The 25,718-nt window shown below is 40.5% G+C and overlaps 2 protein-coding genes across 3 annotated transcripts in view; one reads left to right on the forward strand and one right to left on the reverse strand.

Annotated features, from left to right (window-relative positions):
* On the forward strand, nucleotides 1–25,211 carry PWP1 (PWP1 homolog, endonuclein). The gene is made up of 15 exons (XM_032300257.1): nucleotides 1–230; nucleotides 2,864–2,922; nucleotides 3,032–3,216; nucleotides 7,616–7,701; nucleotides 7,802–7,898; nucleotides 11,095–11,205; nucleotides 12,418–12,548; nucleotides 14,631–14,692; nucleotides 18,298–18,394; nucleotides 19,056–19,117; nucleotides 19,999–20,110; nucleotides 21,469–21,559; nucleotides 21,656–21,777; nucleotides 22,925–23,030; nucleotides 24,192–25,211. Exons 1-15 carry the CDS (start codon nucleotides 159–161, stop codon nucleotides 24,299–24,301), a joined length of 1,503 nt encoding a protein of 500 aa, XP_032156148.1. The 5' UTR covers nucleotides 1–158; the 3' UTR covers nucleotides 24,302–25,211.
* Nucleotides 1–25,718, reverse strand: part of PRDM4 (PR/SET domain 4) — a 91,313-nt gene that overhangs the window by 6,299 nt on the left and 59,296 nt on the right. Inside the window, exons 12-13 of one of the 2 annotated variants that reach the window (XR_004275799.1) lie at nucleotides 14,749–14,937; nucleotides 9,078–9,521 (exon numbers count right to left, since the gene is read on the reverse strand). The gene's annotated coding sequence lies outside the window, so the exon portion shown is untranslated. Of the gene's footprint in view, nucleotides 1–9,077; nucleotides 9,522–14,748; nucleotides 14,938–25,718 lie in introns of those variants that run through there. The other variant, XR_004275800.1, reaches the window with a different exon arrangement.

The following is a 25,718-nucleotide window of genomic DNA, read 5'->3' on the forward strand; positions in this document are numbered from 1 at the left end:
GTCAGAAACGAGCGCCAACGCTGAACGAGCTAAAGTCGGCGCATGCGCTCTGAGGGCAGCGGCCCCGCGCAAAACCCGAGGCTTGCGGCTGCGGCACTGCGGTGGTCCCTCCCGCTAAGGTCGGTTTTCTAGCCTGACGTGCCCTTGAGCTGAGAACCATGAACCGCAGCCGCCAGGTGACATGCGTGGCCTGGGTCCGCTGTGGCGTGGCCAAAGAGATGCCAGACAAGGTGAGGCCTGGTCGCTGGGAGATAAGGGGAGCGGCTTCTTTACGGCACGGCTGGTCTGCCCCGCTGGGGGAACGTGGACCCGGAACTCAGGGTGGTGGCTGGCGCAACTGGCTGGGGTGAGGCCGGCTTTGCCCGGATTGTCGCAACTACAGCTGCAGCTCAAAGGGTCTGGTTCGCCTGAGCGTGGGGAGTCAGGGACCGCGCTTCCTCACTGTCCCCACCCTCAAGCCCAGACCAATTCTCACGCACGTGGACTTCGCTGGTTGGAAAGCGGTGAGCTGCTGCTTTTGGTGGGAAATACCCCAAAAGGCTTTTTAGCAACACCACAGTTTCACTCGCACCCCAGTGCATCTTCAAGCAAAACTGGGAAAAGAGCATGAAAACTCCACTTTCCACTCCTGTGCTGGGTGTCTGAGGGAGTGAGGATGACTGCTGTAGAAAACTGGTGTGGAAACTAAGATGTCATGAGACTGGGAGGTGAATTCGGAATTTTTTGCAGTAATCCAAGTGAGTTGTTGATGGTGGCAGTGAGGATGAGAGGTAATTGTAACAGGTGAAAAACCTAAAGGCGTTGGAGACTTAAGACCGTAGCACAGGTGGAGATTACTTAAGTAATTTACTCATTGGATTCTAAGTGCTTTCTGTAGGCCAGGCATTGTTCAGGGTCCTGGGATAGACATGAACAAAACAGAAAAAGTCCCCGCTTTTATGTGACTGATATGTGCACATATAGTATGTCAGTGGGAGTAAGTGCTCAGAGTACAGGGGTTGATTTGAATGTAATTGACTAAGATAATGATGATGGTGATGGTGATAGGAGTGTGACTTGGAGATGGAGTTAACAGGAAGGAGGGATTGGAGTAGTCCCAGTAGTTGTAAATTCCACCGGGGCATGGACTGTGTTTTATTTACCACTGTTCTCCAGGGTTGGTTGATGGTAAGCACTGTGTGTGTGTGTGTAGAATAGGAACAGAAAATTATTTCATATAAAAATTGTTGGAGGAAACCGTTATTAAAAAGAGACGTATAGCCTGTCAAGTATTTGAAGACAGTGATTTCCAGATGAATCTACACATTGAAAACACTTGGGGAGGTTCAAAAAATACTGATATTTATGTCCCACTCCCAAGTATTTGTGTTGTAATTAGTCTGGAGGGTACCCTAAAATTTTTAAGATTCCCAGACATGTTAGGGAATCAGTAAATTGAACAGCTTATAGGAAGAAGAGATTGAATTTATTTTATGAAATCCCAGAAAGAAAAACTTGGACCAACTAAGAGATGTTGGACAAGCCATTTGTGGTGGCTCGTGCCTGTGATCCCAGTCACTCAGGAGGCTGAAGTGAGAGGATCACATGAGCCCAGGAGTTCACGGCTGCAGGGAGCTGTTACTGCCTGTGCCACATCTCTTAAAAATTAAAAGAAACTGGACGACTAAGTATCTTTTAATTAAACAACCTTTAATTTCTAGAGCTATCCCACAATAGAATTCTTAAGGGGATTTTCATATTACTAGAGGCATTGTAGTGGAAACTAGGTGATTGATTTATTTATCAGTCATTAAGCATCACTATCATGGGCCAGGCACTGAACTATACAATGACAAGCCAGTTTCTGTCTTCAAAGAGTTTACAGTTCCGTTTTAATAGGGATTTTTTTTTTTTTTTTTTTTTTTTTGGTAGAGTCTTGCTCTATAACCCAGGCCGCAGTGCAGTGGCGCAATCATGGTTTATTGCAGCTTCAACCTCCTGGGCTCAAAGCAGTCCGACTGCCTCTGTCTGTTGAGGTGACTACAGTGCGTACCACCATGCCTGGCTAATTTTTTAATTTTTTTATAGAGATGGGGGTTTCCCAGTGTTGCCCAGGCTGGTCTCAAACTCCTGGGCTCAAGGAATCCTCCCACCTCAGCCTCCCAAAGTGCTGGGATTACAGGTGTGAGCCACTGCACCCAGCTGTGATCGGGGTGTTTTTAAAAGGTACTGGAGCATTGATTAGGTGAGGGAACTCCAGTTTTGAAGTAGAGAGAGTGACTTCAGCTTTGAATTTGGTAATACTAGGATAAAGGATGTTCAGGTGGGAAGTTTTATAGGCAGTTGGAGAAGTGGAACTGGAATATCAAATTAGAGGAAGAAAGTTTGGAGTAATCCGTTCAGAGGTGGTAGTTTTAGTCTTGAGAATGAATGAACTTTGCAAGGACATGAGCCAGATAAGTGACTGTGTGGCAGTTATAATAGGGAAAAGAACAGAGGACTAATGCAAGGGTGGTTTGTTAAGCAATGTCCACAGGGAAGAGAGGGAGTCAGGGAAGAGAGCCCTACACGGAGTCAGAGATAGCTGGAAGAAAACCAAATGGGTACCACAGAGCCACTTTAACAAAATCAGTCTTGGGGTTTTAAGACTGAGTGAGAGGTAGAGTAGAATGAGCATGATTTTTGAAGTTTCAGATGGGGAGGGATCTTAATTGTAAGGATCTAAAACATCTATATTTTTTAATGTAGTGTATGGATTGATGTTTGATTCTTGATTACATTGCGTGATGTTACATTTTACATTCGTTTGCAAACTACTTTTTAATTCAAAGAATTCTAATGATTTCCTTACATATATTGTAATGAAATGTTTGCTCTCTCACAGGTAGAGCTGAATAAAGAAGAAGTAAAACGACTCATTGCTGAGGCAAAGGAGAAGTTGCAGTAAGTTTAGGACCAGATGAAATCTACACCTTAAATCATGATGACGAGGTGGTGTTGTTATTGGAAGGTACCACTTGGGTAATTCTCTTTTATGTGTGTGTGCTGACAGAGAAGAAGGTGGCAGTGATGAAGAGGAGACAGGCAGTCCTTCAGAAGATGGCATGCAGAGTGCACGCACCCAAGCACGCCCAAGAGAGCCCCTGGAGGATGGTGACGCGGAGGATGACAGGACCCTCAATGATGATGAGCTGGCTGAGTACGACTTGGATAAATACGATGAGGAAGGTGACCCAGGTTAGAGTTTATCCCCTTCTGGTTTGTAATTATAAGCTCAGTGTGTTGGGTCATGTTTGTGGTGTTCCAAAGCTTTACTTTGAGGTTTTATTGTTCCTGACATCAGTAAGATAATCTGGTCAAAGACTTGGGCAGAGGGCATGATTCCTAAACTAGTTTAGAGGATAAGCTCTAACCCACCAATCTAAGATATACATCTAGGATCTAAAAAAAAAAACAAAGTACTGTGTATTTTATTGCATCTATCAGGTTTAATAATCTGTAACCCGCTTGTGAGTTCTTTTATGCAGCTGTGCTGTGGTGTGCTTGAACTGATAGCCATATACCTTTTCCTCAACTGCAGTCAGTTTTCTCAGAATACAGAAGTTCCTCCTTATCCATGGTTTTGCTTTCTTTGGTTTCAGTTAGCCACAGTCAACTGCGGTCTGAAAATGAGTAAGTAAAGTACAGTATTTTGAGAGAGATGACTTCCACATAACTTTTATTACAGTATAACTATTTGATTCCTAGGTAAGTATAGGAAAAGAGAATGTATATAAGGTTTGATACTATCTGCAGTGTTAGACAACCACTAAGGGTCTTGGAATGTATCCCCCATAGATAAGGGGGGGACTACTGTATGCATTTTGAGATGCTATTGTTGGAGATAATTAGAAAAAGAGGCCGGGTACGGTTGCTCATGCCTGTAATCCCAGCACTTTGGGAGGCTGAGGCAGCTGTATTACTTGAGGTCAGGAGTTCAAGACCAGCCTGGCCAATATGGCAAAACAGTGTCTCTACTAAAAATTAGCCAGGCGTGGTGGCAGGCCCCTGTAATCCCAGCTATTCAGGAGGCTTAGGCAGTAGAATTGCTTGAACCTGGGAGGTGGAAGTTGCAGTGAGCTGAGATTGTGTCACTGCACTCCAGCCTGGTTAACACAGTGAGACTCCATCTCAATAAGAAAAAATCATGAGTGGGAAGAGAAAAAGGAAATAGAGCAGAAGACAGATGATAAGTGGAAGTTTACAGAAAGCCTTGTGGGGGAATAAAGTGAGCTGCAATGACAACAATAGTGCTCTTCCGGGGAAAGTAAGTATCAAGATTAATGGGCCCCGCGCGGCGGCTCACGCCTGTAATCCCAGCAGTTTGGGAGGCTGAAGTGGGCAGATCACCTGAGGTCAGGTGTTTGAGACCACCAGCCTGGCCAAGATGAGGTGAAACCCCATCTCTACTAAAAATACCAAAATTAGCTGGGTGTGGTGGCATGCACCTGTAATTCCAGCTAATTGACAAGCTGAGGCAGGAGAATCTCTTGAACTCAGGAGGTGGAGGCTGCAGTGAGCCGAGATCGAACAAGTGCATTCCAGCATGGGCGACAGAGGGGGACCCTTTTTCCAAAAAAAAAAAAAAAAAAAGATAACTGGAAAAGGGGCTGACAAAAGCTGGATAAGCTCTCTTTGTTTCTTTTGGAATGTGCTACCCTAGGTGGCACTAACCCCAAATCTTAGGGTTTGAGAAACAGGCATTTGGCACACTGAGTAGGTGAAATAAGTTATTCAACTTGTAAATCCTAGTTAGTCTGCGGACCTGGGAGCTGAAGAGACTCTTGACAGCTAGAATCAGCTACTCCCAAGTTATAAAATGTAGATGATCTGAAACAAAAATTAACCCTTAGTACAAATGTTATCTGCGACAAAGTAGAATCACAATTACCTGTTAAATCACAGCTACCTGTTAAATTGATGGTTGAAATACTACATAAGAAAGTCATAGCAGAGCTGAGTATGGTGGCTCATGTCTGTAATCCCAGCTGTATGAGGGACTTAGGCAGCAGGATTGCCCGAGCCCAGGAGTTCAAGGCTGCAGTGAACTATGATCACGATACTGCACTCCATCCTGGACAACAGAGTGAGACTCCATGTCTAAATAATAAAAGTTTTAAAAAGTCTTACAGCAATTATAATTAGGCACTTAAAAGTGACCGTATCTGTTAGGAGTATCATTGAAATGCTGAGTAAAAATAATATACTTTCAAGGATTCAATTTGAAAAACTCCAGAGATGGGGAGAGGGAGGGCTGAAAGTGATATTCAGAAAATAATGTTAATCGTTAAAGTGAGGTGATACAAGGTTCATGATGCCCTCTCTACTTATTTTCATTTTTCAAAAATTCTACAGCTGGGTGTGGTGGCTCACGCCTGTAATCCCAGTACTTTGGGAGGCCGAGACAGGCGGATCACGAGGTCAGGCGTTTGAGACCAGCCTGGCCAATATGGTGAAACCCTATCTCTACTAAAAATACAAAAATTAGCTGGGCATGATGGTGGTGCCTGTGGTCCCAGTTACTTGGGAGGCTATCCGGGAGCAGAGGTTGCAGTGAGCCGAGATCTCACTACTGTACGCCAGCCTGGGTGACAAAGCGAGACTCCATTCCAAAAAAAAAAAAAATTCTATAATACAAAGTTTTAAAATCAGACACGCACGGGTTGATGGTGAGCACTGTGGGGTATCGGGAAGAGCAGTGTGGTTGGAGTGCGTGAAGAATAGGACATGAGACGTGGTCTGTGTTGGACACAGGACAATCAGTAAACAATGGACAGGCAATGAGAAATGAGGGAGTAGGTTCTGAGTGGAGATGGGATTAACCAAAGTCAATCAGCAGACTTGGCCTGGATGCCTCAGGCGGGCATATTTGAGGACTGTAGATAACCTTGAGGAGGTAGACCTGAGCCAAGTAAGAGGAAAATTTTGTGGAATGTGACAAACTATAGGCACCTTTAGTGCCAGAGCAATGTTGATCTTGGCCCAATGTGTGTGATGGGGAGAGGAAGAGCCTAGAAAAAGACCCAAAGGAGGGAAATGCTCGGTAAGTTGATCTGCATGAGTGAAACAGAGAAGGTGGATGGGGAGTTGCTGTGAAGTCTGGAAGAAAGACTTATCAGGTCCCAGTAGACTTAGAATACCAGGCTTAGCAATCTGTGTGTTCTGTGTGGGAGGAAATCATTAAAGGTATTTGAGCATGGAACACATGATAACTGAACATGCACTTTAGGAAGTTAACTCAGGCAGCAGTGGAGAATAGGTTGGGAGATAGTGTGAATCTCTTTTTAGAGGAGCAGAAACTTAAATTAGGCCAGAAGCAAAGAGGGCCTGGCTTGGGGCACTAAGAATGAGGAGGAGGACAGGGAAGAAAGGGGTTACAGTGGTAGCTGGGAGTTTTGCATCATCCTGGTGGATGAACTTTCTTCCAGAATTGGTACCTCTAGTTTCCATCTTATTATCGCTAGTGTACTTCTTTTCCTTCAGACAAGAAGTAACCCTGATTTTTTTTTTACTCCATCTATATTGAATTTTATTGTCACTTACCCATTTTTCCATCTAGATGTGTATTCCTCTTTTTTCCTCATTCCCTTGGCCATCTGTCCTATGGATTACTATTAACCTCATTTTTCTTTATCTGCATTACTTAGAAAGGAATCATTACCTCCATTTACACATAGTTGATGAAAGTGCTTAGTTTTGACCACTCTCCGGCTCTAAAGGCTTCATTCTTTTCACTGCATCTTTTCTATAGATACAGTCCAGCAGAGGATAGTTTTTTCCATTTGACTCTGGGTTGTGGGCTCCAACCTTGTTAGGGACAGAGTGCTGTGAATTTACAGAGAAACAAAGAGCTAACCCAGCCTGGAGAGATGGCATTCAGAATCAGCTCTTTCTCAGGTAGCAGAAATTGCTTTCTCTGTTGCATATCAGATGTTTAAGACCTATCAGTCCTGCCTCCTTAAAGTGGCTTTCTCTAACAATTTAGTGTATCATCCTTTTCCTGAGTTATCCTTTGTTACCCTTGTAGATGTGCCATAAAAGAATAATTTCATTTTCAAGTAAGTTAGTGGAAAAGGCATACAGTATTTCTTGTGCATATTTTTCATATGCTAATAAGGTCTATGGGCTATCAGCAGTTCTGAGAACATGTGCAGTAAAGCAACCTGGTTAATTTTTTGAAACACATAATTTCTCGATTGTTTTGACCAGGCAGTCCTTATTTATTGTGTTGATTTCATGTTTCAGGGTCATTTTACTTCCAGGTCCTCAAGACTGCCTCTCTGTAGCACCTTCAGTCATGATTGCAAGGAGCTAGAGAATCTCAAGAGAGTTCTAATATTTTCGAAAAGGGTCTAATGCTCTGATACAATTCTTTATATGAAGATTGTGAATTTCGAGACTATCCGAAATGCATTCCAAAGGTCAAATACAAATAGCTTTTAAATTCCTGCTGCTTCTTACGTTTTTTTCCGAATTCTGGATGATCCAGAATTAGTTATAGATGGTTGCATCTAAGTCCAAGAATGGATGTCACAGAAAAAATGTTTTTGTCAAGATGACTATTTTATTAATTTTAATTTATCAATTTTTCTTACAGATGCTGAGACTCTTGGTGAATCTCTCTTGGGTCTTACAGTCTACGGCAGTAATGACCAGGATCCTTACGTTACTCTGAAAGATACGGTAAATATTTACATCGTTTTTCTAATTATGCTCTTAAGTGTTTGAAAAACCTTACTGACTCTCTTGTTCTAGCCAATGACTTTTGTTTTCTCTCACCTAGGAACAATATGAACGTGAAGATTTCTTGATTAAGCCCAGTGATAATCTCATAGTTTGTGGCCGAGCTGAACAGGACCAGTGCAATTTAGAGGTGCATGGTAAGTGATAAATCCCTTACTACAAGATTTTCTAAGTGATGGTAAAATAATAAATAAAATAGTTACTGTTTCATTTTTAGGTGCCAAATCCTATTGTACCTCATTTAAGTAAACTTTACACAGGTGGCCAATTTCTTGTTTATTGTTCTGGGGGCATGTATAGTCCAGTAGATACTTTGGTATCTGAATTTTTTATGGAAATAAATCCCCTGGAAATTTTTCATAGGAGTGATTGCCTGAGCCCAGGAGTTCGAGACCAGCCTGGGCAACATAGTGAGACCGTCTTTACAAAAATTTTTTTAAATTACCTGGACCTGGTGGCACACGCCTGTAATCCCAGCTACTTGAGGACTAGGGAGGCTAAGGCGGGAGGATCACTTGAGCCCATGAGTTCTAGGCTGCAGTGAGCCTATGTTTGCTCCACTTTACTCTAGCCTGGGTGACAAAGCCCATCTCGGTGAGAAGAAAAGAAAAATGTATAATTCTATTTCCTAGAGTTAATAACTTCTCACCTGGTTTTTTACTCCTAATTTTTTTTCTGGCCACTTTTTCTTTATGTGGATTATACCGGATGGACAGGTTTTTCTCATGTTTTTTAAATAGAGTTATTTCAGATATTTCTCCTTTTCAGAACATTTTATTTTCCTCATAATAATTCAACACAAAAGGCCGTATTTCTCTTTTGGAACCAAAATATCTTGGTTGTCTTTCCCACTTCAAGGAATATTTGTATCAAAGCCAGAAGTGAATGCTTTGCAGTAATCAGAAGCAGGCATGAAAATAGGAATTTTTAAATAATACTTTTAAATGTTGCTATTTTTGATTTAATAAATGTTGATTGAATGGCTTGCCTCACTTGGGTATTTTTTTTTTTTTTTTTTTTTTAATTGAGACGGAGTTTCGCTCTTGTTACCCAGGCTGGAGTGCAATGGTGCGATCTTGGCTCACCGCAACCTCCGCCTCCTGGGTTCAGGCAATTCTCCTGCCTCAGCCTCCTGAGTCGCTGGGATTACAGGCACATGCCACCATGCCCAGCTAATTTTTGTATTTTTAGTAGAGACGGGGTTTCACCATGCTGACCAGGATGGTCTCGATCTCTTGACCTCGTGATCCACCCGCCTCGGCCTCCCAAAGTGCTGGGATTACAGGCGTGAGCCACCGCGCCCGGCCTCACTTGGGTATTTTTAATGTAAAATTTATTTTTTTATATGCTGAAAGTAGACTTCCACAATATGTGGAGCACTCTCCCTACAGATTTTCCCTTTTGTTTTTTTCGCCCCTTCTACTGTGCTCATATCCTCAGACAAGTCCATCCCTGCCCAGATACTCTCCTCCTCCAGCAGTCTTCAGATCATCTTGAAACTTTGAAGATTCAAAGAGATTATTAGGCTGATAAATCCTTTGTTATAGGAAACACAGTTGCACAGTTTGAAAAAAATAAAACCCTGAGGCTTAATGTTTATTGGCATCTTCTAGGTTGCTTCATCACAGCTTCCATTGATTAACTTTTGGATTTCTGTAACTCTTCCGAATCTTTAAGGTTGCCCATGGGAAGCCTATAGATGAGGCCCATTTTATCCCGTGGCTCATTGTGGTCCTCTTATGCAGTCTTTCTTAAAAAGGCTTTAAATAGCAGGCACTTAAATGTGAAATTATTCTTTCTAACTCTTGATATCTTTGAACTTTTACATATTTCAAATGAAAACCACTTGTTTACTTTGCTTTTAAGACCAATTCTAATTCCAAAAAATTGAGACCTTATAGTTTTTTAGTCATTATTGATTTTTTTATGCATTCTTATCTGAGAACTTATAGTCATTCCTTTGAACTCAGGATCAAAGAGGAGCTGAGAAAGAAGTTAAGGCTGTTGTATTTCCAGTTCCTTCTAAGTTAGGTTATTATAAATATACTTCATTATTTCAGTTTGGAAGGAATCTCCAAATTGCCCAGCATATCTGTGCAAGAATAACTTCAAATTTATATTCTAACACTGATCCAAATATTTATCTCACATGGTTAAGAGTATGTTTTAAAGTATTATCACCATTTTACATTTTATGTAAAATGTAAGCTGAATACATTGAACATGGTCGAGGGTTTTGTAGGACTACAGTCTAATAATTTTGAACATGAATTCTCTTTATAGAGATGTGTAGAACATTACACAAATCTGCTAATCCCAGGATGTATTCCAGAAGCAGAGATCTGAGGAATGAAAAATAAAATCCTTAGCTTGTTTTATATTTACCTCTTTTTTAATAAAAAGCATATGGGGAAGGGTTCTGATTAGTGGGTTCTGTTGTGAATTTTTTTTTTTTTTTTTTTTTTTTTTGAGACAGAGTCTCGCTCTGTCCCTTAGGCTGGAGTGCAGTGGTGCGAGGCTCACTGCAACCTCCCCCTCCTGGGTTCAAGTTATTCTCCTGTTTTAGCCTCCCGGGTAGCTTGGACTACAGGCACGTGCTACCACGCCTGGCTAATGTTTTGTATTTTTAGTAGAGACGGGGTTTCACTGTGTTAGCCAAGATGATCTCGATTTCGTGACCTTGTGATTTGCCTACCGCAGTCTCCCAAAGTGCTGGGATTACAGGCGTGATCCACCACGCCTACCCTTCTGTGTAACTTTTAAAAGACTTCTTAGTCATTGATTTGACAGTGTTTTTGCTGCTTAACATTATAGCTGTTAATATTAAGGAGCTAACTCTGTTAGTTGCCATATTCCAAAAGGGTTTCCTCAGGAGCTTTGTTTGCATTGTTCGTCTTCATAAACCATTTTTAAAAATATTAATGTAATTTTTGACAAGCATTTAGATTCCAAATATGAATTATTTCTCTGCAGTGCTATTTTTGGTTTGTTCTTTTTGACTTATAATCAGCTAGACCTTTAGAAGATAAAATAATAAGTACTTCTTGTGGAGACCTTATGAGCATTTGTTTTCTATGAATGAGCTAGAAGACAGGACTGTATATCTGATAAGGATGCAGGTGGAGTATCAGATGTCAGTGTTCATTTTCTCCTATGGAGTATGCCAGAAGATGAGACTATATTAGACATGCAAAATTTTTGCCTAGTCATGATATGGGATTTTTTTGTTTTTTGTTTTTGAGACAGTCTCTCTCTATCCGCCAGGCAGGAGTGGGATGTGATTTTTGATGACTTGTTCTGATGCACTAAAGTCTCTTTTCCCAACCTTTTCAGTTTATAATCAAGAAGAAGACTCCTTTTATGTACACCATGATATACTCTTGTCTGCATATCCTCTGAGTGTGGAATGGCTGAATTTTGATCCTAGCCCAGATGATTCTACTGGTAATTACAAAACTTAAGGTTGCTCAATGATTTCCGGTCTAATTTTCTCCTAGATCTATAAATTATTCTCTTGAACATTTTCAGAATTGTTGCTGATATTTTCTTAGTTTACTGTTATTTTATGAAGTTATGTAGTTCTTAACACACCATCACTTTATTGTTTGGGATCCATAAATCCCCAGACTTTAATCAGCTGAGGAGGTAGCTGCTGTACTATAGGCTGAAGGACAGGACCTGAAAGCCTTTTGCACTGTAGAGCTGTAAAGTTCCCATAAAGTCTCAGTTTAAATAGTAAGATGTGTCAGGTGTTACCAGCTAGAGTTCAGGGGCGTAAAGTGTTTTAGATAACATAAGGTAAAATTGAAATGAGGAGGCTCGTGACAAGTGATTAGGTTTTCATGTTAGTCTTTGTAACCAAATCTGCACTCTATTAGTTGACCCTGTCTGTACTTTTTAATAAAGGTAAACACTGATTATACTATCTTACATCCTGTTTGCAAACCTTGTTCATGTTCATGATCTGATCTGATCTGATCTTCATTCCCATAGCACCCCGTGAAGGAGGAAAGGAGGAGGGCTATTCTCATTATATAAGTGAGAACACTGAGGCCAAGAGATTGAAACTTTGTTACTCAAAATTGTGGGCCAAAGACCAGCAGCAGCACAGCCTGGGCATCACCCATGAGCTAGTTAGAACTGCCTGCCCAGAACCACTTGAAATAAGTCTGCTTTTTTTTTTTTTTTTTTTTTTTTTTTTTTTTTTTTTTTGAGCAGAGTTTCACTCTTGTTGCCCAGATCACAATAATGTGATCTCAGCTCACCACACCACAACCTCTGTGTCCCGGGTTCAAGCGATTATCCTGCCTTAGCCTCCTGACTAGCTGGGATTACATGCATGTGCCACCATGCTCGGCTAATTTTGTATTTTTAGGAGAGACGGGATTTCTCCATGTTGGTCAGGCTGGTCTCAAACTCCCGACCTCAGGTGATCCACCCATCTCAGCCTCCCAAAGTGCCAGGGCTTATAGGCGTGAGCCACCACACCCGGCCTACAATCTGCATTTTAACAACATTCAGATGCTGCATTTGCATATAGGTTTGAGAAGTACTGCTTTACAGCATTTTTCAGTTAACCTACAATGTAATGTATTGGATTAGAAGTTCTGTATGTCTTTTTTTGTGTAATCATACGTGCATTATTTCCTCCCATAGGAAATTACATTGCTGTAGGAAACATGACCCCTGTTATTGAAGTGTGGGACCTTGATATAGTGGACTCTTTAGAGCCAGTCTTCACCCTTGGAACTAAACTTTCAAAAAAGAAGAAAAAGAAAGGAAAGAAGGTAAAGAAGTTAATGAATATTTAAACTCTAATGACAAAGATAAGTTTACTTGGGAGTAGGGGTGAAAAGGTAGGAATGTACACTTTTTCAATCAGATATTCTTGGTGAGATGGGATAGTTAGGAAATTATTGTAATTTTTAGTTTTGAAAAGCCCATCCAAAGAAAACTTATTTCTGATTGCATAAAACCTCCATTGTCATGTTGTTCTTTCTTTATAAAACTAGTTCAGAGCTAGTATATTAATATGAATAGCTACCATAGATGGACTATCGGGTTATGAGCCTCCTCCACATACAGTAGCTATTTATACAGAAATACTAATCTTGAACTTTAAAACAATTTCTGTTATTGTGTTGAATTCTTACTATCCATGTATTAACTCCTGTAGCTTTAAAAACTGTTAGGTTTTATGAGGTTTGGGAACCATATTGATATTTGTATAATTATAGTACTTAGATTAATAACTGCTAGACCAGGCCAGGCACGGTGGCTCACACCTGTAATCTCAGCACTTTAGGAGACCGAGGTGGGTGGAACACCTGAGGTCAGGAGTTTGAGACCAGTCTGGCCAACATGGTGAAACCCGGTCTCTACTAAAAATACAAAAATTAGCTGGGCGTGGTGGTGCACACCCGTAATTTCAGCTATGCTGGAGGCTGAGGCAGGAGAGTTGCTTGAACCCAAGAGGCGGAGGTTGCAGTGAGCTGAGATCGCACCACTGCACTCCAGCCTGGGTGACAGAGCGAGACTCTGTCTCAAAAAAAGGAACTATTAGGCCACTCATAGTAGCTCATGCCTATAGTCCTAGCATAGGCATGGAAGGTCACTTGAGCCCAGGAGGTCGAGGCTGCAGTGAGCCATGATTGTGCTACTGCACTCCCACCTAGGTGACAGAATGAGACTTTGTCTATAAAAAAGAAAAAAGTTTCTTCCCTGTTCCCTGTAATGAAATTTTTTTCATTTTTCTTTTTTTTTTCTTCCCCCTTAGGGGTAGGGTCTTGCTCTGTCTCCCAGACTAGAGTGCAGTGGTACAATTATAGTTGTAGCCTTGAACTCCTAGGCTCAAGAGATCCCCTAATTCTCCTGCCTTAGTTTCCTAAGTAGTGGGGGCTATAGGCTCGTTCCGCCATTGCCTGGCTAATTTTTACTTTTTTGTAGAGACAGAGTTCTGCTGTGTTGCCTGGGCTGATCTCAAACTCCTAGCCTCAAGCAATGCTCCCACATTCGCCTCCCAAGGTCCTGGGATTACAAGTGTGAGCCATCACGCCCAGCCCCTATAATGAAATTTATGATGAGCCTCTAAAGTAACAGGGAGACGAAGTTTTATTTATTTTATTCTTCAAAAGTTTATATGATATCAGTAGGTCGAGTGCAGTAGCTCACACCTGTAATCCCAGCACTTTGGGAGGCCGAGGCAAGTGGATCACGAGGCCAGGAGTTCCAGACTACCCTGGCAAACAGGGCAAAACCCCATCTCCGCAAAAATATAGAAATTAGCCGGGTGTAGTTGAGTGCACCTGTAATCCCAGCTACTCGAGAGGCTGAGGCAGGAGAATTGCTTGAACCTAGAAGGCAGAGGTTGCGGTGAGCCAAGATCATGCCACTGCACTCCAGCTGGGGCAAGAGAGCGAGACTGTAGCTCAAAACTAAACAAAATAGTCTTTTTTTTTTTTTCCTTTTTCTTTTGTTTTTGAGATGGAGTTTTGTTCTTATTGCCCAGACTGGATGGAGTGCAATGGCACGATCTCAGCTCACTGCAACCTCCGCCTCCCGGGTTGAAGCGATTCTCCTGCCTCAGCCTCTAAGTAGCTGGGATTACAGGCATGCACCAGCATGCCCAGCTAATTTTGCATTTTTAGTAGAGACAGAGTTTCTCCATGTTGGTCAGGCTGGTCTCAAATTCTCGACCTCAGGTGATCTGCCCTCCTTGGCCTCCGAAAGTGCTGGGATTACAGGCGTGAGCCACCATGCCTGGCCAAAACAAAATAATCTTAAGGTTTAAAGAATCTTGTAAATTAATATATTCAGTTTTATTATGGGGGGACTTTAATACAAAAAAATAATTAAAACAATTTTTACAGAATTCCTCAGCAGAAGGGCATACCAGTGCTGTCCTTGACCTTTCATGGAATAAGCTAATCAGGTAAAAAGAAATAACATTTGAATGACTGTAAAAGACCGTAGCCATTGTGATCTTACCTCATGCCTACACTCGTCTTTTTACTTGTGCCGTGGGCCTTTGTGTCTGTCTTCCTTTCTTGTAGTATGTTGTGCTTGCAGGCAGAAGCTCTGCCATCTGTTTCTTTGCATCCTCCAGGTCACTTGCCAGCTCATCACTGTGGGTGCTCATTACATGTTTGGTGACCAAGTGCTCTCTCTCCACCATCACTAGAAAAAAACAGTGTATGGCAGTGCTCATGGTGCAATAGGATGGTGTTTCTTCCCAGAAGACATTTCTCTCTGTTTAGCTTTCACATCTTATCCACATATTCTTTTTTCTTTAGATTATGGCAAAATACATATAAAACTTACCAATGGTATTAGTCTGTTCTCACACTGCTAATGTAGACATACCCAAGACTGGATAATTTATAAAGGAAAGGTTTAATTGGCTCACAGTTCCACATGGCTGGGGAAGCCTTACCATCATGGCAGAAAGTAAATGAGGAGCAAAGTCATGTCTTACATGGTAGCAGGCAGGAGAAGGGGCAGGTGCAGGGGAACTCTCCTTTATAAAACCGTCCAATATCGTGATACCCATTCACTCTCAAGACAACAGCACAGGAAGGACCTGCCCACATGATTCAGTTGCCTTCCACTGGGTCCCTCCCACAACACATGGGAATTATGGGAGCTACAATTCAAGATGATATTTGGGTGAGGACACAACCAAACCATATCACTGCTTTAGCCATTTTTAAGTGTGCAGTTCAGTGGCTTTCAGTACATTCACAGAGTTGTGCAACCACCACCACAATGCATCTCCAGAACATTTTCATCTTTCCACACTGCAGCTCTGCCCTTTAAACACTTAACTCCCCATTTTTCCCACTCCCAGCCCTGGCAACCACCACTCCACTTTTTGTCTCCATGAATTTGACCAAGCACCTCATATGAATGGAATCATACAGACTTATTTCTTTGTGTTTGGCTTATTTTACTTAGTGTCTTCAAGTTGAGTCATGTTCTAATAAGTGACAGAGTTTCCTTCCTTTTTAAGGCTAAAAAACATTCCATTGTATGTAATGTATGCTATCCATTTTTTTATCTGAATTTGCCTGAATTGCTTCTACTTTTTGGGTACTGTGAATAATGCTGCTATGAATGTGGGTGTACAAATATTAAAGTCCCTGCTTTCAATTCTTTCGGTAATGTACCTAGAACATTTATTGCTGAATCTTATGGTAATTCTATTTTTAATTTTTGAGGAGCCACCATACTATTTTCCATGGTAGCTGCACCATTTTACATTCACCAATGGTGCACACAGGGCCCTAGTATCTCCATATCCTCCCAACGCTCGTTATTTTCTGTTTTTCGAAGCAGCCATCCTCCTAATGCAGATGAAGTGGTTATCTCATTGAGGTTTTAATTTGCATTTCCCCTCACCACCTCCCTTTAAAAAAAAAAATAAGATGAGGGTCTTACTGTGTTGCTTAGGCTGGTCTCAAACTCTTGTGCTCAAGCATACCCTCCCAAGTTGCTGGGAGTACAGGGGTGTGCCACCACACCTGGCTTAATCTTTATTTCTTAATGAATAGTTAGTGATGTTGAACATCTTTGTTTTGTGCTTATTGGCCATTAATCTATCTTTGGGAGAAATGTTTTTCAAGTCCTTTGCTTACTTTTTTTGAGACAGGGTCTCACTCTGTCAGCCAGGCTGGAGTGCAGTGGCATAATCACAGCTCACTGCAGCCTTGACCTCCCAGGGCTCAGGTGATCCTCCCACCTCAGCACTTGCAAAATGCAGGGATAACAGGCATGAGCCACCATGCCTGGCCTCCCTTTGCCTGATTTTTTTGTATTTGATGTTGAATTTTTAGAGTTCTTATATACTCTGAATGCTAACTCTTACCAAATACATGATTTGTAAATATTTTGTTGTATTCTGTGGGTTGTTTTTTCACTTTCTTGGTGCTATCATTTGTAGCAGAAGTTTTTCATGTGATGGTGTCTACTTTATTTCTTTTGTTGTTCATGCTTTTGGTACTGTATCTAAGAACCACTGACTAATTCAGGGTTATGAAAGTTTATATGTATATAAAGCATGTATGTTTTCTTCTGAGAGGTTTTTTTTTGTTGTTGTTTGTTTTTGAGCTGGAGTCTCGCTCTATCTTCCAGGCTGAAGTGCAATGGCGCGATCTCAGCTCACTGCAGCCTCTAACTCTGGGTTCAAGCAATTCTCCTGCCTCAGCCTCCTAAGTAGCTGGGATTACAGGCACCCACCACCATACCCAGCTAATTTTTGTATTTTTAGTCGAGATGGGGTTTCACCATGTTGGTCAGACTAGTCTTGAACTCCTGATCTTGTGATCCACTCGCCTCAGCCTCCCTAAGTGCTGGGATTACAGGGATGAGCCACCACGCCCAGCTGAGAGTTTTATAGTATTAGTTCTTACATTGATGTCTATGGTCCGTTTTGAGGTTTTTTATGTATATGGTGTGAGGTAGGGGTCCAACTTCATTCTTTTTCATGAGGATGACTCATTTGTCCCTGCACTGTTTGTTTTTTTTGTTTTGTTTGAGATAGGGTCTTACTCTGTCACCCCGGTGGAGTGTAGTGGTGTGCTATTAGCTCACTGGAAATTCCACCTCCAGGATTCAAGTGATTCTCCTGCCTCAGCCCCAAGTAGCTGGGATTACAGGTGCGCACCACCACGCCCAGCTAATTATTGTATTTTTAGTAGAGATGAGGTTTTACCATTTAGGCCAGGTTTGTTTTGAACTCCAGACCTCAAGTTATCTGTCTGCCTTGGCCTCCCAAAATGCTGGGATTACAGGTGTAAGCCACTGTACCCAGCCCCATTTGTGGATAAGACTTTTTTCCCTCATTGAACATTCAGTTTTCTTAGCACCCTTGTCAAAAACCAGTGATTATAAATGTTTATTTCTGGACTGTTAGTTTTAGTCCATTAATGTGTATTTCCTTATGCCAGTAGCACATTGTTGTGGTTGCTGTATATTGTAAGTTTTGACGTGAGGAAGTGTTAGCTTGCCAGCTTTGTTCTTTCTTTGAGTACTATTTTGGGTATTCTGAGTTCCTTGCATTTTTATATGAATTTTTTCACTTTTTTTTTTTTTTTTTTTTTTTTTGTGAGACGGAGTCTTGCTCTGTTGCTCAGGCTGGAGTCCAGTGACATGATCTAGGTTCACTCCAACCTCCACTTCTTGGGTTCAAGCCAGTCTCCGCAGATCAGTTTAGAGCTCCATCTGTAGATATAGTATTTCCATATTAATATGTAGATATTAGATTTCCAATGAGAAGATCTAAATAAGTTGAAAGACACCCAATGTTCATGTATTAGAAGACTGTTAAGACTTAACAGTGTCTTTCAACTTATTTAGATCTTCTCATTTCTTTTGATAAGTTTTGGTAGTTTTCATTATGTAAGTCTTAAATTTCTTTTGTTAAACTTCTTCCTAAGTATTTTATTCTTTCTGATGCTATTGTAAATGCAATCCTTTTCTCATATTTAATGCTCTTGACTTTTAAAAAAGATTGCCTGATTTGATTCTTCTCTTTCTCAGAAATGTTTTGGCAAGTGCATCAGCGGACAACACTGTAATTCTGTGGGATATGTCCATGGGGAAGCCAGTAGCTAGCCTTGCTGTACATACAGACAAGGTATGGTGATTTAGTTGATCACGGTGATTCTTAAAAATCTGACACAATATTGGCTAAAAATAATCTCAAACGTTTATATATGGCTTTGAAAATAATGTTATCTGGCTTGCAGCATATTTTCACATGTTATCTCAGGATTTGCACAAAGCCCTATGTGGTAGGTATAATGCCATCGTAGAGATGAAAAAATGGGTACAGAAAGGTATGGTTATTAGAAACATTAGTGCCCTCTAACATATTTATATCTCATCCCTAAAAAGGGATGAGAACTGCCGGTCACAATGATATTAAAGAATTCACATCCATTACTGCATTATTCCTCAGGCATCTAATGCACATTATTTTGGGACTTCTGGAGCATGAGGAGTTGATCAGATACGTTTCACTACTTCCCTTTGTCTTCTGAGTAACCTTTAACATTTGAGGGACATAAGTGTTCTGCCAAACAGTTTGGGGAAACTATATTTTCTTTTTAAGTGCCAGCCTTTATTTGGGAGCATGGTTTGGGCCCTTTGATTATGAAGTATATTTGTGTTTGTTTTGTTTACTCTATTTCAAAGCATTTATAGAAATACTGTCAAATCAGTTCTTACCACATATTAGGTAATTTTACAAAAAGCAAATGAACAGAGATCTCTGCATTTATATTTCTTCCCTTTAGGTCCAAACGTTGCAGTTTCATCCATTTGAAGCGCAGACTCTGATTTCTGGCTCGTATGACAAGTAAGAAAGCACCGCAGGAATGATTGCTGCTCTGTTTTTATCCTCTAGAACTCACTCAAAAAGTATAATTGATGCCCAGGCAGAATATATCCCTGAGGCCACCTACATGTTTAAATTATTCACACTACTGATTTTTCCTTTTAACTCTGGTCCCTTCAGTCTACAAGGGAACAACATGGTTCTGTCATAATAATGAAACTGTAGGAACTAGCTACTACTTTGGCTTTTAGAGGCTGTACTTTGCCTTTATGGGAAGAATTCCCATGTCACATGACAGCGGGCATGGATATAGGGAGAGGTGAAGAATTGGGGCCACTGTGGTCAACCACGTGGCTTCTACCTCATGTCTGTGCTCCTTTTTACAGATTGGGTCTACAGGTGGGAGAAACAGATAGTAGAAGCCAAAACCAACTTTACAGTCTTTATTTTCATTTCTTATCCTCTTGAGGCATGGTATGTTTACATTTCTTGTGATTCATGCAGAATTTCAAGTGTATCCCTTGCTTCCCCCAACACAGTAACCTGCTTGTGGAGAGTAAATGTGCCTAAGACATGAGTAAGCAGGCTCTGAGCTCGACCAGAGAAGGGGAAATTAGAAATTGTTTGGGTTTTTGGACATAGAGAGGATTCTTCCAAGTGGAGGATCTGACCTAGAGAAGGTCAAGACTAGCTGTTACATTAGAGCCACCAGTGCCTTAAAGTGTTAAGATTAGAATCTACCAATTACTGAAACTGAGCTCATTTTTTTTTCTACTTTATTTAGAACCTCAAAACCGGCTTTAGATGAATCTTGACTTCACCGTGCTATTTTATTATACACAACCTTAAATATATAGGAGAATTGAACTCTTAAAACCCTAACTTTGCCTGAATGCTTCTAGGTCAGTGGCTTTGTATGACTGCCGAAGTCCAGATGAAAGCCATCGAATATGGCGATTCAGTGGGCAGATAGAGAGAGTGACTTGGAATCACTTTTCACCTTGTCATTTTTTGGTAAGAGTACGCATGTTATTGTTTTGCTTTTCTAGGTTACTAATGACTAAACTTTTTAAAAATTCCATGGTAGAATATCTGAAAAACTTTTTCTGTTTTAACAGTATGAAGTATTTGGGTTTAGGGTTGAAAGCATAAGGTTTTTGGTTTTTTATCTCCCAAATAGGAAAAAAAAGTATAAAATCTCTCTCTAAATACCCTTATTATGTAGGTAGGATGATGAGTTTCCACACAGCATCCAAAGATTCCACTGACATTTCAGTACGTGTAAAAAGAAGATTCCAGCTTTCATCCAGAGAGTAGATTAGTTAAATCTGTATTGCCCAGTTTTCCTAAAGTAATTATGTAGTGCTTTGCCAAGGTAGGAAAGAGTTTTTTAAAAACAGTGTTCTCAAAAGACGTGAACAATTTTAATAAGGTTCCTGAAGTAATGATTCTGAGATACTTAATCTCAATTCTGCACTATTAGTAGAGGTTCATGTTGTTCCTAGTCAGGCGGACTGAAGCCAGACTCATTTTACAATGCTTAGGAATGAAGTCCAGTTGTACTTGACTGTTGTATTGTACTTCCACTCCCATTATTCAGGCACATAAACTTCCAGGGGTTATTTGCCAACAAATGGTCATAGATACTAAAATCCTAAATATTTAGGGAAGTGGGAGATAAAAGTAGGAGATGAAATGGTTCACCTGCTTCCCTCTCGTCTCAAAAGAAGAGCCAAGCGTTCTCTTCCCTGGCCCAGCCTTGAGTCTGCCTCAGCCATCCTTTTCTTTATCCTTTTTTTTTTGTACTGGCTGTTGCCCTTGGCCTGTATACAGGCTCAGGTTTCTGTCTCCCATTTTTGACTCTGTCTCCTAATTCCTTCATTTCTTCTCCCTTTCTTGGTAGTGTAACAACCCATTCTAATCTGCCTTTCAGTCCTAAGTTCCTTATCTGATTGAATTTCTCTGCTGCTAAACTGGTCAGTTAGGCTGTTGGTGATGCCTTGGCTTCCTTGACACTCTTCCCTGTCCCTTCCCTCTCTGACCCACTTCTGTGGATGCCTCCGCAGCCTGCACCTTAAAGTAGGTGCCTCTGCTTGCGTGGACGTAACTATGACTTCTTTGCTTCTACCTCTCTAGCCCCATTCCAGACCACTTACCACAGCTTCATTCTCATATCCAGTAGACATGTCAACTGAATTAGTCCTTGTGAGTGCAAACTCAGGTCGTCCAAAAGTAAATGATGTCTGTCCATGTTAATTTTTCATAAGCTCCACCAGTAAGTCATATAGCTGATTTTCACTGTGATTTAGACTTTTTACCTATTGTTAGATTTGTCACATAGCATGACCTTGCCCATCTTTTACTCTTTCTAGGCCAGTACAGATGATGGCTTTGTATATAATTTGGATGCACGTTCAGATAAGCCAATTTTTACACTTAATGCACACAATGATGAAATCTCTGGTGAGCAAGAATAATGTTTCTTTCATTTTTAACTTATGGTGAAGTAAATCTGTATTTCAAAGTGACAATCTCTGAACTAATCTTCTCTTTCTTTAGGTCTTGATCTTAGCAGTCAAATCAAGGGCTGTCTCGTGACTGCTTCAGCAGACAAATATGTGAAGATCTGGGACATCTTAGGAGATAGGCCAAGTCTAGTTCATTCTAGGGACATGAAAATGGTAAGAATCTCCCTGGGTATCTGTTTTTTTTTGCTTATTCTGTTTCTGACCTTACCTTTCTCTGTAACTGGTGGTGTACTTTTTTCTCTTGGAGTCATTGCATTAACAAATATGGATGTGTTGGGGAAGTTAATTTTGAGCTTAGTAAAATTTGGTGGGATCTTTATGACTTAGGACACTGTGAGGAATTCAGTGACTGGTTCTTTTCCCACTCACATGATGAACAGTGCTTGGTAAGACAAAGAAGGCTAGGGAGAGGGTTTTCTAGAACACAAGTGAAATGGCCACTTTTTTTTTTTTTTTTTTTACCCTGAAATTAGGACCATCCCAAGAAATCTTGAATCTCAGGGCACCTTAGTTATTAGGGTCAGTTTATGTATCCCTGTCTCTTTGCATAACTAGTTCTGACTACACTGAAATGAATTACTATGTAGTAGGAAAAATTTAGAAATAACCAGATTCATTCAAGAAATATTTACTGAGCACCTACTGTAGGGCACCACTGAGTTAGTTAGATTGCAGACATAGTAACACTGTACAACTGTTCAAAATTGTGTATGAATAAATAAATATATGTACAAATAATGAAAAGACAGGTTACAGAAGCAATTTTTATACCATCTCATGCTTATTTTTAAATGCATAATTGCTTAAATGCTTACATTTAAATCTAGATTGTATCCCAGAACATGAACCGTGGTTATCTCCCTGTGATATTTTTGTATATTCCTCTTGTTCATATTTTCTGCAACAAATATATATTGCCTATCAATAAAAATGTAAAAAGGAAAACAAAGTTTAAAAATGATTTAAGCTGATATCATTGTCACTGTTTAAAAGGGGAGCTAAAGTTTCTGGAAATACATAACATGTTAGGTTTATTAGGAAATCCCTGAGACAGTGATAACGAAGATGCATGGCCTGAGTGGTCAGAAGATGCACATAACATCATGCAAGAATCAGCGTGCTGTGCTTCTCTGGCTTCGTATTGTAGTAATAGCCCTTCTGACTTGACTGAGCTACCTTTGCAGCACACTTGATAAGTTAGTTTTGAATAACCATTTAAATCACAGAGACGAGAGTAAGGATCTGGATATTAGGGCTCTCTGAAAAGACCGAATTCACTGTCTTCCTGCTCTCTCTCCAGGGAGTTCTCTTCTGTTCTTCATGTTGCCCTGACTTGCCATTTATTTATGCCTTTGGAGGTCAAAAAGAAGGGCTTCGGGTCTGGGATATAAGCACAGTCTCTTCAGGTAAGGAGTTTTAGTTATCTGCACACACCCCCTACTTTTTTGCTTTCTTTTCTTTTCTTTTTTTTTTTTTTTTTTTAAAAAAAAAGGATCTCACTGTTAGCCAGGCTGGTCGCATACTTCTGGCCTCAAACAATCATTGATCCTCAGCCTTCTGGGTAGCTGGGATTACAGGTGTGAGCCATCACACTGGCCTCTCCTCTTTCTGAATGAGTTCTGTAAGGACTGACACAGAATGTGTGACTTGAATCACCTCTCAGCATTTTGGCCTAGACCAAGTGCAGAATGTGTGACTTGACTACATCAGGAAAATAACAAAATTAGTATATAGTCTGCTTAGGGAAGAGAAAAGATCAGATGTAATTGGAAATGTTTATGTTCACAAGTTTGTCTTCACACTTTAAGTGTAGATCATTTAACAAATACATATCTTAAAATTGAAAGATGTTTGGGGAAAGCTGGAAAGAAACATAGCATGGTCTCAGACAGCCCTCTTCCCGCAGTTACCAATGCGAATAAATTCACCCTTTTCTCAACTACAAAATCCAGCTTTCCTGAAGGAACCACTCCCCTCCCTTCAGGGGATCCTGACTGCTTATTTATTACTTTGAGGTAGTCTGGTGACTTCTATAAACACAGAGATAAAATAAATATATATATCTCCCCACTATGTGATTCCTGCATCCTCACTCCCTTGCACAAGAAGGATCCTGAGATTTTTCTCTGGGTTATTCTGATGTGTGTGAGTCCTAAGTCCAAAAACTTCTGTGCTGGTTATGATCAGAGAAAAGTGAAAGAGAAAAAAAATAGTAAAAAAAAATAGGAAGTAATCAGAGGTAGAATAAGGGCAGGAGAGAGTCACTTACAAGGGAATGGGACATCTGTTACCAAGGCACATCAGATAAATCCAGGACATGGCAAAGAAAGTAAAGTACAAAAAGTAAATGGGACCATTTTAAAAAAAAAATTCACTTCATTCAGAACGTTAACTTGGACTTCTAAGTTAGTACTTTATAAAGGGTAATGTGAGTGACCAAGTACATTTTGATAAAATTTTTGCTCCAGAATAGAGAACTTCATTCCTCAATTCTGCATTTTAGTGTCTTTTTATATGGACTTAATTTCCTGATCTGGTAGTTTCTTAACTGTTTATTTGTATTTTAGTAAATGAAGCATTTGGAAGACGAGAGAGGCTTGTTCTTGGGAGTGCAAGAAATTCATCTGTTAGTGGCCCCTTTGGCAGCAGGAGCTCAGACACACCCATGGAATCTTAATGAAGATCATCTAATTTCCTATTTACCTTAACTGGGAATTTTTAAAAGTTGGCCTAAAAATGCTCCACATGTGGCAGCAGCCTTGCAGAGTGACTGAAACACAATTCATTTCTGACTGACATTCCTTTCTGCAACTGCGATGACACCAGAGCCAGTATTTGTGCTTGCTGTTCAGACGGATGGTTTGTAAGGCTCTTGTTGCATTTTTTAAAAAGTAATTCCTTAAACATACCATCTGTCACAATTAATCTAGGTTTGTAAATAGGTAGTAATTTATAGAATTTTTAAAGCATAAAATCCTGTAATATTAAAACACTGGTAAACCTAGGCCTGAAAAGGTTGTTACTTGGCTGGCTAAGATTGCACAGGAGGCTGTAAACAGAGGCGAGTGCCCCAGAGACTCCACTTTCCAAACTGTTCTCAAATTAATGCTCATGATTGAAAGGTATTCTCAATGCAACGCTTAGAATTTGGTAAGTAAATTAAAAGTTACATGCCCCTATTTTCCTAGCATGATATTCAGTGTTATCAAAGACTACAGGCAGATCATTCATTCATTCTCAAAACACTGAATACCATTCTGTGCCTAGCGCAATACAAGGCATGGGAGATTCTGCATGAATAAGTCTTTGCTCTCCATCTAACAAGGGACAATTTTAATTATAGATTGTCTTCCTATTAAGTATGAATTTTAGTAGGCATTAAAAATTAGTTTGATGATACCCAATCCTAACTTGGTAGAAGAATAATCAGTTCATGAGCCATTGATATTTCCTGTATATTTCATGAATGTGACCTCAATCATTCTGGTGTTAATACTGTGGAATGTTATTAGTGTAACAACTTGGGTTCACCAAAACACCTTTCTACAAAGGACAGATGTCTGAATTAAAGAGATTAAAGGATAGAGTATTCTGTTTCTTTGATTTGGCTTTTAAGTCTCAAGGCCCAGATCACTAAAAATTAATGACAGAGGGAGACTTCTAATAGATTTAAACTTAGTTAATTCTCTCTCAAATTTGATGTTTTCTTCTGTAAAGAATAACTCTAAAATAGGCTTCTTCCCAGGACTTTCAGTTCGGGAGGCTGAGGTGAGCAGACCATGCAAGGTGAGGAGTCCAAGATCAGCCTAGCCAACATGGTGAAACCCCATCTCTACTAAAAATACAGGAATTAGCCAGGCGTGGTGGTGGGTACCTGTAATGCCAGCTACTTGGGAGGCTGAGGCAGGATGATCGCCTGAACCTGGAAGGGGGAGATTGCCAAGACAGCACCATTGCACTCCAGCCTGAGCAGCAAGAGTGAAACAACGTCTGAAAAAAAAAAATTTACCCAGATGTGGGCAGGTGCCAGCCAGTTATGTCTGGGAATTCAAATTCTGCAAGACCAATTGTTTTACAAACTAGAAATAATCAAC

The sequence above is a fragment of the Sapajus apella genome, unplaced genomic scaffold (genome assembly GCF_009761245.1).
Source record: "Sapajus apella isolate SASKATOON/1434 unplaced genomic scaffold, GSC_monkey_1.0 scaffold2, whole genome shotgun sequence".
Classification (NCBI taxonomy): Eukaryota; Metazoa; Chordata; class Mammalia; order Primates; family Cebidae; genus Sapajus; species Sapajus apella.